Source organism: Astatotilapia calliptera, chromosome 6 (genome assembly GCF_900246225.1).
Source record: "Astatotilapia calliptera chromosome 6, fAstCal1.2, whole genome shotgun sequence".
In the NCBI taxonomy this organism is placed as follows: domain Eukaryota; kingdom Metazoa; phylum Chordata; class Actinopteri; order Cichliformes; family Cichlidae; genus Astatotilapia; species Astatotilapia calliptera.
In genome coordinates, this window is record NC_039307.1 from 28,662,770 (window position 1) to 28,678,263 (window position 15,494).

Consider the following 15,494-nt stretch of genomic DNA (forward strand, 5'->3'; position numbering starts at 1 on the left):
ATAGAGACTCTCCAAATGTGTCATAAAATTGAGCTTCAGCAGGATTACGAGGACACGATGGACCAGGATCAAGGTTGGATGTAGCAGTGCAGTGAAAAGAATTTCTTAGAGATTTCTTGGAAACGAGTCACATAATGATTTGTTCTGTGAGTTTCTTTGTGTACAAACTGTGATCAGCTGACTTGTGCTGCTGCTCTGATATTCACTGCTCTTTATCTTGAATTCAACAAGACATAACTGTATGTGTTGTGAGCTATGTGGCTTATTTCTAACCCCCTTAATATGATAAATCTAGTGTAAAAAGTAGAAACCAGTCTAATCAGCATCACCTCAAATATAAATTAATGTCTGCTACCCTTTATCACTGTGTGAGAGGTATTTGTTATACAATATGGAGGACTCAGGCATAGAACTGAACTCAGTTATTGCTGAACTTACATGAGACTGAATAGAAAGACTAAGCAGACATGTGGGAATACAAGCTAGGAAACTACACAGGAACTCACAGGACACACAGCTTGAGGGAAAGACAAACAAGGGCTTAAACAGACACAGGAAGTAATGAGGGAGATGGAGTGCACCAGGGAGCACAGGTGAACTAAATCAGGCTAACAAGACAGAAGAAGCAAAAACACAATGCACACATAAGAGACGATCAAAATAAGACCAGAAATAAACAAACACAGAGACAGAGACCCGGACCCGAGACAAACTAGATGCAGGTAAAGACTAAATAAGCACAGAGACATGACTGACCTGAGACAACAGGGTGACCGACCATAGGGACAGGGCACAGTGAGACACAGAAGCATGACCAGGGCCATAGATGAAGATAACTAAATTTTACAGACTCAAAAGATCAAAATACAAACAGGTTACAGCAACGAGCTTGAATTTATTTATATAGTACATTTAAAACAACAACTGTTGAGCAAAGTGTTGTACATTTAAATAATCAAAAGAGATAAAAACATAGGAAGACATGACAAAATCTAAGAAGCATAAAATGAGAACATCTGAGTAAGAAATAAGACAAATAAAAGTAGTAAGAACTTATTCTGATTTAAAAGCCAAGGAATAAAAGGTCCTGATGTGAAACAGCAGTTTGTTTCACAGTTTAGGAGCAGTCACGGCAAAGGCTCGATCTCCTCTGTGCTTTAATTTGGACTTTGGGACAGCTAGGAACATTTGATCTGCAGACCTCAGTGATCTTGCAGGAGTGTACCAGTTCAAAAGGTCAGAAAGGTATGAGGGTGATAACTTATGCAATGACTAGGACATGAAGAACTAGAGTGTAATCACATAATAACTCCAAGAATGAACCAAAAACCCACAAAACTGGGAGGAGCAAGAAAAACTCAAGAAACTAGGAGGTGTTAGGACCCAAAGATCCTAACACCCCTGATGTAACCTAGTAACAGTACTTCCATCCCAAATAGTGCATCATTGTAAATGTTATCACGATACAGCAAACTAACCGGTGTAGCTTGAACTAAACTGCCAGCTGTTTTCATGCAAGCTCTGAATAAGACAAAATTCGTATATTTAATTTGTTTTGGAAGACATTTTACAGACATAATTTGGCAATTTTGATCCAACATTTGGTTAAAAAACTCTAAAATGAATCAACATTAATTGCAGATCTAAATTTGATTTTCTAAAACTTCACTTGCTGAGCAGTCCTTACCTTTGCAAATAACCCCTCATCTTCTTCTCTTGCGTCACTTTAACACTGCAGCAGCTGTAGTATGGAATTGTTTTCGCTTACAATTTTTTTTTTTCGGTTTCAATCCATTTTTCGGTTTCAATCCATTTTTCAGTTTCACTCTGCTGGCACTGTTTTGGCGTCCGGGGGCGCGCTGGGGGGGCGGGGTTTCCGGCCCGCATGTATTTGCATATATTATAGAGGCCACTAGTGCTGACCAAGCTGCCATCTTTCTCTCTTCCCGTCTTTCAATGGCTGCTTCAATTTCAGCTCGAACCTCCAAACCGCAAGTAAGTAATCATTTTTTGTCATCTTTTCTTGCTGTCCCACTGGACTGGACATTAGTTTAGTTTTTTTAGCTACATCTGGTGAAGTTGTGGTAAAATTCTGGTATTAGCCTATTCGTCGTAGCAAGCTAGCCTGAAGCTAATATTTGCTAAATTTAGGGACACCCGTGTCTCTTCAGGAGTTGGAGGCCGGTGTTCTAGGAGCGGATCTCAGGATCTCAACAGGCAGTGTTGGGCAGTAACATAATACATGCACCGGCGTTACGTATTTAAAATACAAAATATGAGTAAATGTATCCGTTACAATTACTGTTCAATAGGTGATATTGAGAATACAGTTAGTTTGTTGAAATAAATGGATTACATGGCGGTATTTACCTGTTTCATATGTTAGGCTATGGTCTCTCTATTTTTTGGTAATTCCACGCCGGTGGAAACCCAAACAAAACACACAATAAGAGCCTCTAAAAATTATTATACAAAAATTATTTAATATGAAGGCAATAGCAGAGTGTTACAGGCATCGCCCTAAACAATGTAGCCTCATGGGCAGTGCTGCAGGGAGAATGGACTGCCATACCCGTTATGTGTCTGTGAGCGAGGAGGGAGAAAAAGGAAAAGTACAGCTGTCACGGAGCAGAAACAGGAGCTGGAAGCATGTAAATATAATAATAACCACTAAAGCCAAAAAGAGAGCCTGACGAGCCCAGCTGTAAGTAAGCTGTTAAGACTCGACTGTACACTGTGTTCGTGTTTTCCTCCGAAACAATAAGCAGCCTTTCAACGCCTCTCTGTCTCTCGCTAGCAAACTTGACCCAGACAACAAAGTAAAGCTAGTTTTCAGCTATGAGCCCGACACGAACCGGACGTATTAGCCAGAGGTCCCTTTACTACGGTTCGGAGCCGCTGACCTGTTTTATATACGTGCTGAATAGTTTTCTACACGAGATCGCTGCAGCCTTACCTAATGTCCACCCTACTGTTACTCATTTATATTAAGATTTTAACATCTAGTTGGTGTTGGTATGGCGAGTAGCCTTCAGTAATAGTAATAAATCACACAGCAATAGCACATTCATGTAGTTGTAAAGTATTCAGAATACATTACTTCTATAATCTTTGGTGGAATACATTTTAAAATTAACCTTCCCAACACTGTCAACAGGTTAGCACCTCATACCACAGTGCATCAAAGCAGTCTCATGAGCGCTGGGAAGGAGGAGCCCAGAGCCCAAAACAGACAGTGCAGGAGATGACAAGGTTAGTAATTGTATGGTGAAAATTATACTTTGTTATTAGGGCTGGGCGATATGGCCTAAAATTCATGTCGCGATATAATTTGAAGCATGTGCGGTAACGATATATATTGCGATATATTCTTTTCTTCTGTATAACGTATTTTCCACACTATAAGGCACACTTAAAATCCTTTAATTTTCTCAAAAATCAAGAGTGTGCCTTATGTATGAATTCTGGTTGTGCTTACTGACCTCGAACCGATTTTGGCGTGCAGAAATCTGTTAAAAAATGTTTTAGTACAACTTTGGTAAGCCGCACTGCCAGTGAGGCTTCGCGGAGTAATCTGGGTCCAAAACTCCGTCCGCTTCAGGTCCCAAAGTCAAACGAACACAGAATTAAAAACAGTCTAAATTCTTTCATCTTTAATGAAATCATCAGCGTTGCTGCTTTATCGGGTGTAACAATTAAGTTGTACATCCATGCATCCATGAAAACAGAATTTATTAAATTTAACGGAGTTAGAAGTTAACAGGAAGTTAGCTCGCTAGTTTACACCTAAACATTTCATACCATGTTCTGACTGAGAGACTTTTGAAACAGCTCTGCTACCAACATAAATGAAGACAGAAAACTAAACAGCAGTGGCGTTTGCAGGGTTACTGAAGTTGGACTACCTGGTATATAATGTTGTGCTACGTGAATGTGATTGCTAGCGACACAGCTAACTTTTTTTCCACTCAATAAAAGTTAACGTGAGGGATTCTGGTGGTCAGGGACAAATGCAATCACATAGCAGGATGCTATACATGGGCCAAACTTCAGTCAGGAGAACAACTGAGATTATTCATCCACAATACGAGGTTAGTTATTAATATACTGCAACAACATGGGAATAGAGCAGCTGCGAGAGAATTCAACATTAATGAATCAATGTTACGGAAGTGAAGGAACGGCAGTTTTTGGCTTTCCCCATATTTCAAAAGTGCTTCATCTCTTTGCTATGACTATCGCCCGCCATAATCTGCAGATGATAATGGTTGTAGCCGCTGCGATGCTTTCGACCAAAACAGGCGCAGCTTGATGACATCATCAACATGCACTATCGCGATAGAGATTTTGACTATATCGCTCTATCGTTAGCCAAATTTATATCGTTTCTATCATATATCGTTTATATCGCCTACCCCTATTTGTTATCTTGATTGGCAAAAGAAAAGTAAATACAAAATCTGCTTCTCACATATAGGGCATTTCCAAAACTTCAATTTCTTTCATTACAGCTGTCCTGTGCCAGAAGTTCTGTTGACCCACAGTGAGAGGCATCATTTCAGAAACACCAGGAAGACTGAAACTCATCGCCGGGATCAAGCAGGGCTCGTGATCTTCACCAGCAGCTCCCTCACAAGAAGGATAAACCCAGCATTTCATGAACACTGATGGAGACCTTTGTTTTGTGTAATGTTAGAAGTACTCAGATAATCCTCAGAGGGTCTGGACTTTTACATAATATAATAGAATAGAATAGAATTCAACTTTGTTGTCATTGCACAGGTACAGGGCAACAAAATGCAGTTTGCATCCATCCAGAAGTGCTTTAGCCATGATATAGATATATTACAATATATATTAGCAATAGTATAGATATGTAAGTATATTACAGAAATGGGTCTATTATGGTATGTTACAATGTACACGGTATGAAATATGTTGTGAATATTCTATAACTATAAGTATGTACAGGCTGTAGTGAGTACAAGCTATGTACAGGATATAAATGAGAAACTACAGAAATCTGAGATATACAGAAATGTGAACTATGCAAATTATAAACAGTTGTAGGATTAAAAATCATCATATGTACAGAATGATTATTTACACAGAACTATACAGTAGTGCAGTTAAGTAATAGCTATAAGCTATAGTAATAGCTTTAAGTCCTGTAGAAAGTTAAATATATGTTGTGCTCACTGGTTACTCTGGTATGAATGACTCTGAATTACTTTATGATAAATAACACACTATTGTCAAAAAACAGTGAAAGAATTCCAGATCACAAGTTTTTAGTTCAAATACAAGTAACAACCTTTGACTTTTAATCAGGTTTTATTTAAATGGTAAATGGCCTGTATTTATATAGCGCTTTACTAGTCCCTAAGGACCCCAAAGCGCTTTACATATCCAGTCATCCACCCATTCACACACACATTCACACACTGGTGATGGCAAGCTACATTGTAGCCACAGCCACCCTGGGGCGCACTGACAGAGGCGAGGCTGCCGGACACTGGCGCCACCGGGCCCTCTGACCACCACCAGTAGGCAACGGGTGAAGTGTCTTGCCCAAGGACACAACGACCGAGACTGTCCAAGCCGGGGCTCGAACCGGCAACCTTCCGATTACAAGGCGAACTCCCTTAGCCATCCCATTAATTGTGTCAGAGAAAACATCACGTGCTCTTCATGTAGCTGAGTACATTCAGTGTTTAAAACAGAAGTTGTGCAGGTCTGAGATCAGCAGTTTTCTGAAACACCAAACTGAGGTACTGTTAATGCTGATGTATAGTGACACAGTTACAGGGGTGATTAATCCTTTTGACTTTTTGTCTTTAAATTTATCAATAAAACAGCTGCAGCTTTCACTGACAGCACATGTGGTACTTTAACCTTTGTACTGTTTTCTTCAGTTAATTTTGGAGTTACTACAAAGATTGAAGATATAGGATGATCTGTCTGCTGTCACTGGGTGGTGCTGAGGTCTGAATCTGAGGTCAGCTCCTGTAATCACAAACAACAGAATCATCACAAACTGAAATATAAAGTTTATCTCTCAAATCTGAAATACAGCTGATCCTTCTCCGGCCTCACACACTCGGGATCTGAAGTTGTTCAGTCCTACAGTTCTGCCGACAGCTGTTTATTTTTTTATTTGTTTTAAAGGCTTTACTAACACATTTTCTAATATCATGTTTACCTTTGAGTTGTTGATGCTTTATAAATGGACATCTGCAAAGATGAGATGATGGAGCAGGTTTCAGTCGAGGTTCAGTCTGCTGCTGCATCCTGGTCACAACATACAGAGGTGTTATCAGCTCAGTATTGAACAAGAAATATTAACGTTTCAAATTATTTGTCCTAAAGGATGCAAGCTGTACAGAGTACTGAACATGTGACTTTGTGAACATAATTCATTAAAAATAATTTGGACAGTTTTTTAACCTGAATATTTGTAACAAACTCAGTAAAAAAAAAAAAAAAAAGCTAAAAATAATAATCAGGGGAAAAATGTAACATTTTAACTTAAGCTGACAAGCGGAAGTAGTTGATTTCAGTACATAAGTATCGGGCTTTGCTATTTAATCCGTAGCTATTGACTAATGAGGGGAATTTAAAAGTTGGCTTTAATGTCCTTCCACATGTGGAAAGCGACAGAAAACATGCTGCTGTTTGCACATATTTAATAATCAGCTCTGCACAGGAGCAGAAGCAGAGTCCAGCCCGTTGCTCTTACAGTATAATACTCATAATAAAAGTACAGTAACCGTGGTTAGTCACTGAGCAGCCCGGTGCGTTTCTCTTGATTTCTTTAGTCAGGGTAAATTCATTCACCTGCACGGGTTAGCTAAACGAACTTTACAAAACATGTTTCCCCGACAGCCGAGTGCTCATCTTAGCTAGCTAGGTCCTTAGGTAGCTAGCTAAGGACCTAAATTACGGATTAGCTTACAAACACATTTAACTTACCAAAAATAATGCGGTGGGGCCTCAGGTCCTCCTGTCCGGTAGTCCAATTTACTGAAGAACACCTCAGGCTGTCACTTTCGGTAATGTAAACGCTGGACCTCTCGGCATCTGCCATTCCCGAACAGACACGTGCGAGTTTGTCCGTGACCGCAGCCGCGTCGTCAGTGTTTTCTCCAGTCATTGGTCAGCATTATAATATATGCAAATACATGCGGGTCGGAATCCCCGCCCCCCAGCGCGCCCCCGTACACCAAAACAGTGCCAGCAGAGTGAAACTGAAAAATGGTTTGAAACCGAAAAATGGATTGAAACCGAAAAATGGATGGAAACCGAAAACAAAAAAAAATTGTAAGCGAAAACAAAAAAATTACAGCTTCAATTAATTGTTTTTCACTATCAATTTTTTTTTCGGTTTCAATACAAGATTTTTCAGTATATTTATTTCAGTTACAATATTTTTTTTCGGTTTCAATCCATTTTTCGGTTTCGTTTCAAGGTGGCATCGTTCTGATTCCATACTGTAGCGCTCACAGACACAATTTGTGACAAACTGGAGAGAAAAAGTTTGTGTTTCCTGATATTTGTTGAGCTGATTGAGAAGTATTTGAAATGGCTCTAGGCTTAAAAAAGTTAACTAATTCAATAATAATATGCTTTAATCTGCCTAATGATAATAATAATGCACATCCATTCACTGTTCACATGCATTTAGGTGTGCAGAGTATCCAGCTGAGGTTCAAAGTGACCATCAGAATGGGGACGAGAAGTGATTTAAGTTATTTGATGTGGCACTTATTGTCATAGTGCAAGACAGGGTGGTCTGGGAATTTCAGAAAATGGTCATCTACAGAGATTATTCACCACAACCATCTGTAGGGTTTGCAGAGAGTGGTCAGAAAAAGAGAGAATATCCAGTGAGCTGCAGCTCTCTGGGTGAAAATGCATGTTGATGTCAGAGGTCAGAGGAGAATGGCCAGACTCCTCTGAGATGAACAGAAGCAAAAGTAACTCAGATAACCACTACATACAACCAAGGTACGCAGAAGAGCATCTCTAAATGCAGCAGAAGACCGCATCACTTCTGTCTGCTAAGAACAGGAAACTGACGATACATTCTTTAAAAGTGGACAATAAAAGATTAGAAAAAACATTTCCTGGTCTGATGGGTCTCAATTTCTGTTACAACTTTCAGACGATAGGATGAGAAAAATGGATCCATTCTGCCAAGTACCAACAGTTCAGGCTGCTGGTGGATGTGTAACTGCCAAATATGCTCGACTGCCTGGCTGAATGAGGCAGTTGTATAAAACTTTGAGTACTCCAGTGGAGTAGAAAAGCGCTTTATAAAAACCAGTCCAGTTACTATCTTTCCAAAGCTTTGGGGAAAAAATGAAAAAAAAAAGAAAGAAGGAAAAGAAAACCAGAAAAGCACCGGTTGTCTTAGAGCATATATAAAAACTCCCTTTTAACAGGAAGAAACCTGCAGCAGAACCAGACTCAGGGAGGGGCAGCCGTCTGCTGCGAGCGAGGGAGTGAGGAGAGGAAGACAGGACAAAGGGCACACTGTGTAAGAGAGTTGGAGATTAATAATAGCTAATGACTAAATGCGGAGGTGTACGTAGAGAGAAGGAAAAAATAAGGTAAAAAAAGGAGAGGAGGAGTGGTGACATTTACAAAAAAAATGTGAAATATTAGAAATGATTGCCAATTATTAAAAAACTTTCCATAATTGCCTCATAAAGAATGATTAGTCTTTGTGCTGGGTATCTAACAATAAATCATACTATAAAAGTTTTTTTTATTGCTGTAGATCTTGTAAATATAGTGATTCCAGCTAGTAAGCAGGTATAGACTGATTTAAGTTGAACAATCTTTTCTTCCTGCAGGGAAAACCTCTGAATAGGCAGTGGTGACTAATAAGACAAACAGGTTGGTTTTCATGTGAGACGTAAAATGTTTCCAATTCCAGGGGAGAACAGGTTTAACAGGCTGTGATGTGATGACCATGATCAGCAATGGTACGTGTTTCCTCCTGCCAGTCGTTCTTCCTCATTTGCCCAAGGTAAGACCACTGCTCCGATATATCTCACATTACACTATTTAATTAGCGGGTAATGAGCTATAAGGTTGTTGGCAGGTGTTATTGGAAATGTCTATGTGGCAGGGGCAGGTCTGTGCCTGTCTGGATCAGGTATCGGGACTTGGATGTGTCTTGTTTACATAAGAGCGAAGTCTCATGTGAGCTCGAGTGACTTGACTGCATTCAGCGGGTGCATTTCATGGCTGATACACTCGGTTTTCTCTGATATAGGGGTAGAAAAATACATCTTTGCCAGTCAGAGTTGTGTTTACATGCTGTAATAATTCTGTGTCATCTTGATAAAAAGGTGGACGATGAGTAATACACGTTTAAAAGGGTGAATATTTCACACCAGTTTAAAAACAGTGCAACTATATAGACTAACAGTCTAGATTTGACATTTGTTTCTATTTTTATAATCCCTAAAAGGGATGAAGCTGCTGATATATATATATATGGCTTCTATAGTTACATTAAAACACAACTAAGATTAATGTGTGCGGCATTATTAAAAACACTAAAGTATGTGAAGTATGAGTAAAAGACTGATTTACGCCATCACATGTTACACTGTGTGTACTGTTCTGACGCTGTCACTTTAAACCAGCAGTGCTAAACAATGAAAGACTGGATATGTAGCGCCTTTCATTGTTTAGCAGTCAGGAGGAGAGATAATGCAAGTAGCTATTACGGCAGAATCAGAGCTTCAGACTTAAAAGCAGTAATATGAGACTCAGCATCACAGAGCCTGGCATACAAAGAGCTAAACCGCCACATAAAATACTTTACAATTGACTCTTTCCAGTGCGCCCACATTAACACCAGGATAAACTGAAAGAAGCTAGTGTACACACAGCACATTTCATTTGCAATGCAAGCTGGAAAAGCCCAGGGTATAAAATGTTATTTTTTCATTCTTAAAACCTTATATGTTGGTTTTTTTTATTCATTCCCATTTTTTCCCCAGTTTCTCGGATTCAGTCCTAAACAGAGTGATTACACGTGATTCAATGTCATTTTTTTAAACAATAGTCTTTCGTAACCATGTATTAATTAATTGGATTACTGGCACTTTTACTGAGACTGTATATAATACATGTTGTCTTGTCAATAAAAAAATGTCCTTTTTGTATATAATGTACTCTTTCACATGGTCTATTTTTCAGTTTTCTATATTTTGATACTGGAGAGAGAGACTAACAAAAATAAGTCTGACTCTGACTAGATAGCACAGTGATAATAGTGTGGAAATATGAGGGAAAGGAGTGGGCACCAGTATGTGTGAACTTCAGTTTTTGTTAGTGAGCTAAATGACAAGTAATCCAGCGAAAATTACTTGGAAATAAAGTAATTTTGCTTAATTCAATAGTGTTTTCACACACGTAATGTCCTTTGTATCCTTTATGACCAGGTAAACAACTTTAAGCTGGTCATCGCTTCCACTAATCCTAAAAAGTAAAATTATAAAGTGATGCATTGGATCATGTAAATACATTTTTAATGTAAGTACAACTTTTGATAAAAGTAACTTCCCCATAATCCAGTCCAACAAATTACCCCTAAAAGAAGAACAGCAAAAGAAAAAGGGCACGACTGACTCCACGAATACTTTTATCACAATTCTGATAAGAGTCTCACATGACTCGTGTCGCATGTTAAGAACCTAACATGTGACATTAGTCGTGTGTTAAGAATCGCTAATGTGGGTTCACCAAACGCAAGATCATTGTCAACTTTTTTCCCCACCAAATACTAGAAGATTGTGACGACTTGTGAATGAAGATCAAAAATAACCTGTTTTAAAGTGATGACAAATAAAAATATATTTAATTTGTCACTGAAGGAAAAGCACAGATGTTATCAACAGCAGGAGCTACGTGACTCGATAATTGTGAAGAAGAGTCTTACATTAATGCCCTTTTGGGGTTTTATCTGGAAAGCAAGACTGTACCAAATCAAAGATATCTGGGTATAGACTTACATCGTTTTTATGTAATTAACTATCTGTGATGAAAACACACATTTCAAACTTGCTCTTATCTACATTTCTGTTTTTATCTTCATGACAGAATCCTGTTTGATCTGTTTGGATGGACCCCCCTTCATATGAGGAGGCCAGTCGCCAACCTCCTGCTCTGCCCATTGCAGCTTTTAACGCCCCCCCACCTGCCTATGACGCCTCTCTCTCATCCCCACCGACACCTCCACCTGCCTACAGAGAAGCAGGTGAGATAAAAATCTTTCTGCTTCCTTTAACCCCATTTCTTGAGTCAGCTCGTGAGATATTGCTGACAGGATGTACACACTAACATGTGTCCTTTTCTATTTATTTTTTGGCATACTGTTTACATGACATACCAGTTTTACCAGGCTGATTTGTAGAAATGTCGTCATTAAGTGTATTCATGCTTTTACTCTGCCAGACAACCACTTCAGTGCACTCTGAAGTAAATTTAAAAAATATATATTTAAAGTAAAGTGTGGAAGGAAACCCTAGTGTGACTGCAAAATAACATGTAAACATTTCTTTTTCTTTTTTTAAATCACAGTTACAGTTCAGCCAGATCCTTTTCCTGTCCTGTCTGTGCCAACTGCCGTGTCCTCGCCTCCCCACCAAAGCACTGGAGTCATAGTCCATCCCATTACTCAAAGTATAAAGATTGCACTTTTAATATTGACTTTGTTATGTAGACCTGTTCAACTGCTCATTAACGGAAATATCAAATCAGCCAATCACATGGCAGCAAACCAAGGCGTTTAGGCATGTAGGCATGCTGAGCAAGTTCAGTTCAGTCTCTATGTGCTGCACGCTGGTTTCACAATGTAAGAGGCTCAGTCCATATGCTGTCTGTAGTCTACTCACCAAATGTTTGTATTTTAACCCCACAGTGCCTGTCGTATCATATTTAATTCATGAGTTTTTGTGAGTTTTTGAGACTTCTACATCATCACAGTGATCCCCGTGGAAAGCCTGTCTAAACAGCACTAGAGCGAGAGAAACAAATGTAACAAATATAATTTCAAAGTAAACTCATGCATGCAAATGAATATGTTTTTTCTCAGAAGGTTCACAATATTTTCAAAAATCTTGAACTTTCTGGCAATTATTTCATGGTTCAGACTTTAAAGGGTCAAAGTGTAAGTATTTAAAAAGCTACATTAGGTTAAATTTTGGTTTTTCTGTGTTACAGTTAATCCGCATGCTTCTCGTGCTCGCGCTGCAGCTTCTGCTCCAGCTGCTGCGTCCTCGCGTTCCCGACAAGGCAAGTATCAAGACTACATCTTTACTATAAGCATGATCTCTTTACTGCTATTTACACTTACTGGCCACTTTGTTAGGTACACCTTTTCATCTGACTGTCAATGCAAGTATCTCATCAGAAAATCACAGGGAGGTAACTAAATGCATTTAGGTATGCAGATATGGTCAAGATAACGTGCTGAAATTGAAAAGGAGCATCAGAATGGGGGAGGAAGGTGGCATTCGTGGCTTTGAATGTGACACGGTTGTTCTCGTCAGACAGGCTGGTCTGAGTATTTGAGAAAAAGCTGATCTCCTGGGATTTTTCCACACAACCATCTCTAGGGTTTACATAAAATGGGCCAAAAATATCCAGTGAACAGCAGTTCTCTGGATCAAAATACCTTGTTGATGCCAGAGGTCAGAGGAGAATACCCAAACTGTTTCTAGCTCATAGAAAGGCATCAGGAAACAAGATATGCAGAAGAGCATTTCTGAACACACAACATGTCGATCCTCGAGGCAGAAGACCGCACTGAGTGTCTCTCCTGTCAGCTACGAACAGGAAACTGAGGCTACAGTTTAAACTGGCTCAACAAAATTGAACAAGAGAGTCAGTCATTTGGTCTAAGTAAGTAAATACATTTTATTTCTATAGGATATTTAAAACCAAAATGTGTTACACAAAATAAAACAGAATAAACAGGTTCCTATAAAAAAAAACAGCAGCTAACAGCAGCCAATCCTCCAATCACAGCTCAACAATTCAACTGTTTCACAAGTCTAACAGAAAAGGCAGCTCAGATTTAAAAACAGTCTTCACTGATGCTTGCATGAGGTCATCTGGGAGGTCATTTAAGAGTTTTGATGCAGCAACAGCAAGGACACAAGCTGCTTTTGAAATAAGCTTTGACTGCAGGGATTATCAGGAGTAACAGAGAAGCAGACCCTAACGATATGCACGCAGCATAAACACCACATATACAAAGCTCAAATCATCTCAGACGGGTTTTCCTGACCATATGGCCTCCATAGTCATCATATTTCAATTCAACATCTTCATGATGTGGTGGAACAGAAGATTTGCATCATGGATGTGAAGCAGCTGTGTGATGTCATCATGTCAATATGGAGGAAAATCTCTGAGGAATGTTTCTGGCACCTTGTTGGAATCTTGCCATGAAGCTGTAAAGGCAGTTTTGAAAGGGAAGAGGACGTCCAACCTAGTACTAGCTAGGTGTACCTAACAAAGTGTCCAGTGGGTGTATAAGCCTCTGCCTTACTTGTTCTTCTCTCCTTCTAATAACTTCATCTGTCTCCTGAATGGCAGCTGGTGCCGCACCGCGTGTCAACAGCAGACAAACTCAGCCGATAGCAGTAGTGAGCCAGCCGCAGCCTGTTCCCATAGCGGTGGAATATCTGAGAGGCGCCCCTGGTTTGGTACGCTGCCCACACTGCAGTCATCTTGTAACCAGTAAAGTCACACATGTACCTGGGACAGCTGCTTGGTGCTGGTGTGTCATTCTTGCAATGGCGGGGTAAGAGCCCCAAACACTCACACAGGAGGAGTATTGCATGTGCACCGGCGCTAAACGAGCTTGAGCACAGCTTCATTGGTGTTTTCTGTGCTTGTGTTTCAGGCTCATCTGCGGTTTCTGTCTCATTCCATTAATGGTACGGGGAATGCAAGACACACATCACTCCTGCCCACAGTGTGGAAACCCTCTGCACGTGCACAAAAGATGACCCTGTGAGGATTAATTAACCTTACACATCGAAGTGTGGACAAATGAACTAATGAACTTGTGATGCTAGTGTGACATCTATGGCAAACGAATACTTTACACAGATGATGGCTGAGGAGAGGCCCGGAGTCATGTGGAGACTTTTGTACAAACTCTCCCAGACTGTTACAGAGGACCTCCAGGTCACCACACACACTACCACAGCTGGTAGCTGTACTGAGACATTTTTCCTTTTTTTCACACTTTAGGCTCACAAGCAGAAAAGCATTTCTAGGACGTAAATATGAAAAAGAAATTACACAAAAACACTTTTTTCACTTTCTAATTTTGTACAAATGTATTACAGTGTGAGTTCATTATGATTAAATGACACACAGCAATAACACTTTACACTCCCCTAAAGACAGTGCAGGACAGTCCTTCTTCATTGCAGACAATGGGATGAGACAGTTTAATGCAGCCATGTTTAACCACATTTGTCCAAATTCTAACATGAAAAGAGTTTTACAGCTCTGCACTAAATTCTTTTATCATTTATAATTAAGCTTTCATTGCTTTTTAATCAAACTGACTGATTTCTATATCTGAAAACGAAAAAAAACAAAACTTTGATGTTTTTTAGCTTTACTGCAGGTACAACTGAAGTTTTTAAAGTACCTTTAACTGCCTAACTACACTATTTTACTCTTAGTGATAGTTAGAAAAAAGGTTATGTGGTTTAAATTATTATATTTATTACATCTGTTATTATTTCATGTGAGAATGGTGACCTAACTCTGCTGCACTGCTTTCTAAGCAGCTGTAATCAGTCAGTGGGACTGACTCATTCTGTCGTGTGGCCAAATGCCAGCCACTCCTGATTGAAACCTGTTCCTGAACTGATTTACAGGACTTCTATTTACTTAGCAACATATAAAAGGTTTGTTTACACCAGCAATGTTTACTCTCTGACAAGCAGACCTATAAATGTTTAGCTTTACAAATATGTTATGTGATCAAAAAAATTCATAAATAAATAGAAATCCTTAAAATACCTTAATGGTTGTGATGCGTTGGAAATCTATCACATAGAAATGGTCCAAAGAAAGTACACCCTCTTCAAATTCCAAGTATTTACATATCAGGAGATAATAAAAATTTTGAAAAAAGGTTGGTCTTTAACAGGTCTTGAAGTTGAAGACTTGATAGATGATAAATCAATGAGATATTACCCTCTGTCATCATTTAATTAGCAAAAAATAAGCCAAAATGCAGAAGCAGTGTGTGAAAAACTAAGTACAACATTAGTGTTTCTATAGAAAGTTGGATTGCACTTGATTAACTGATGACCGCGGGTGAGCACCTCTATAAATGCAGAGGTTTTTGGTGTTTGCTACTCTGAAGCATTCAGGTGTGTGTTAGCACACAACAAAGATGACAGACAGTGATCTTAGAGAAATAGTTTTTATTTTCCATC

General features: G+C 39.3%; 1 protein-coding gene across 1 annotated transcript; it reads left to right on the plus strand.

Annotated features, from left to right (window-relative positions):
- Positions 1-667: 667 nt before the first annotated feature.
- LOC113024421 (lipopolysaccharide-induced tumor necrosis factor-alpha factor homolog) lies at positions 668-15,067 on the plus strand. Its single transcript, XM_026171518.1, has 7 exons — positions 668-722; positions 8,942-9,034; positions 11,122-11,278; positions 11,602-11,703; positions 12,244-12,315; positions 13,624-13,831; positions 13,934-15,067. Exons 3-7 carry the CDS (start codon positions 11,143-11,145, stop codon positions 14,037-14,039), a joined length of 624 nt encoding a protein of 207 aa, XP_026027303.1. The 5' UTR covers positions 668-722; positions 8,942-9,034; positions 11,122-11,142; the 3' UTR covers positions 14,040-15,067.
- Positions 15,068-15,494: the final 427 nt, after the last annotated feature.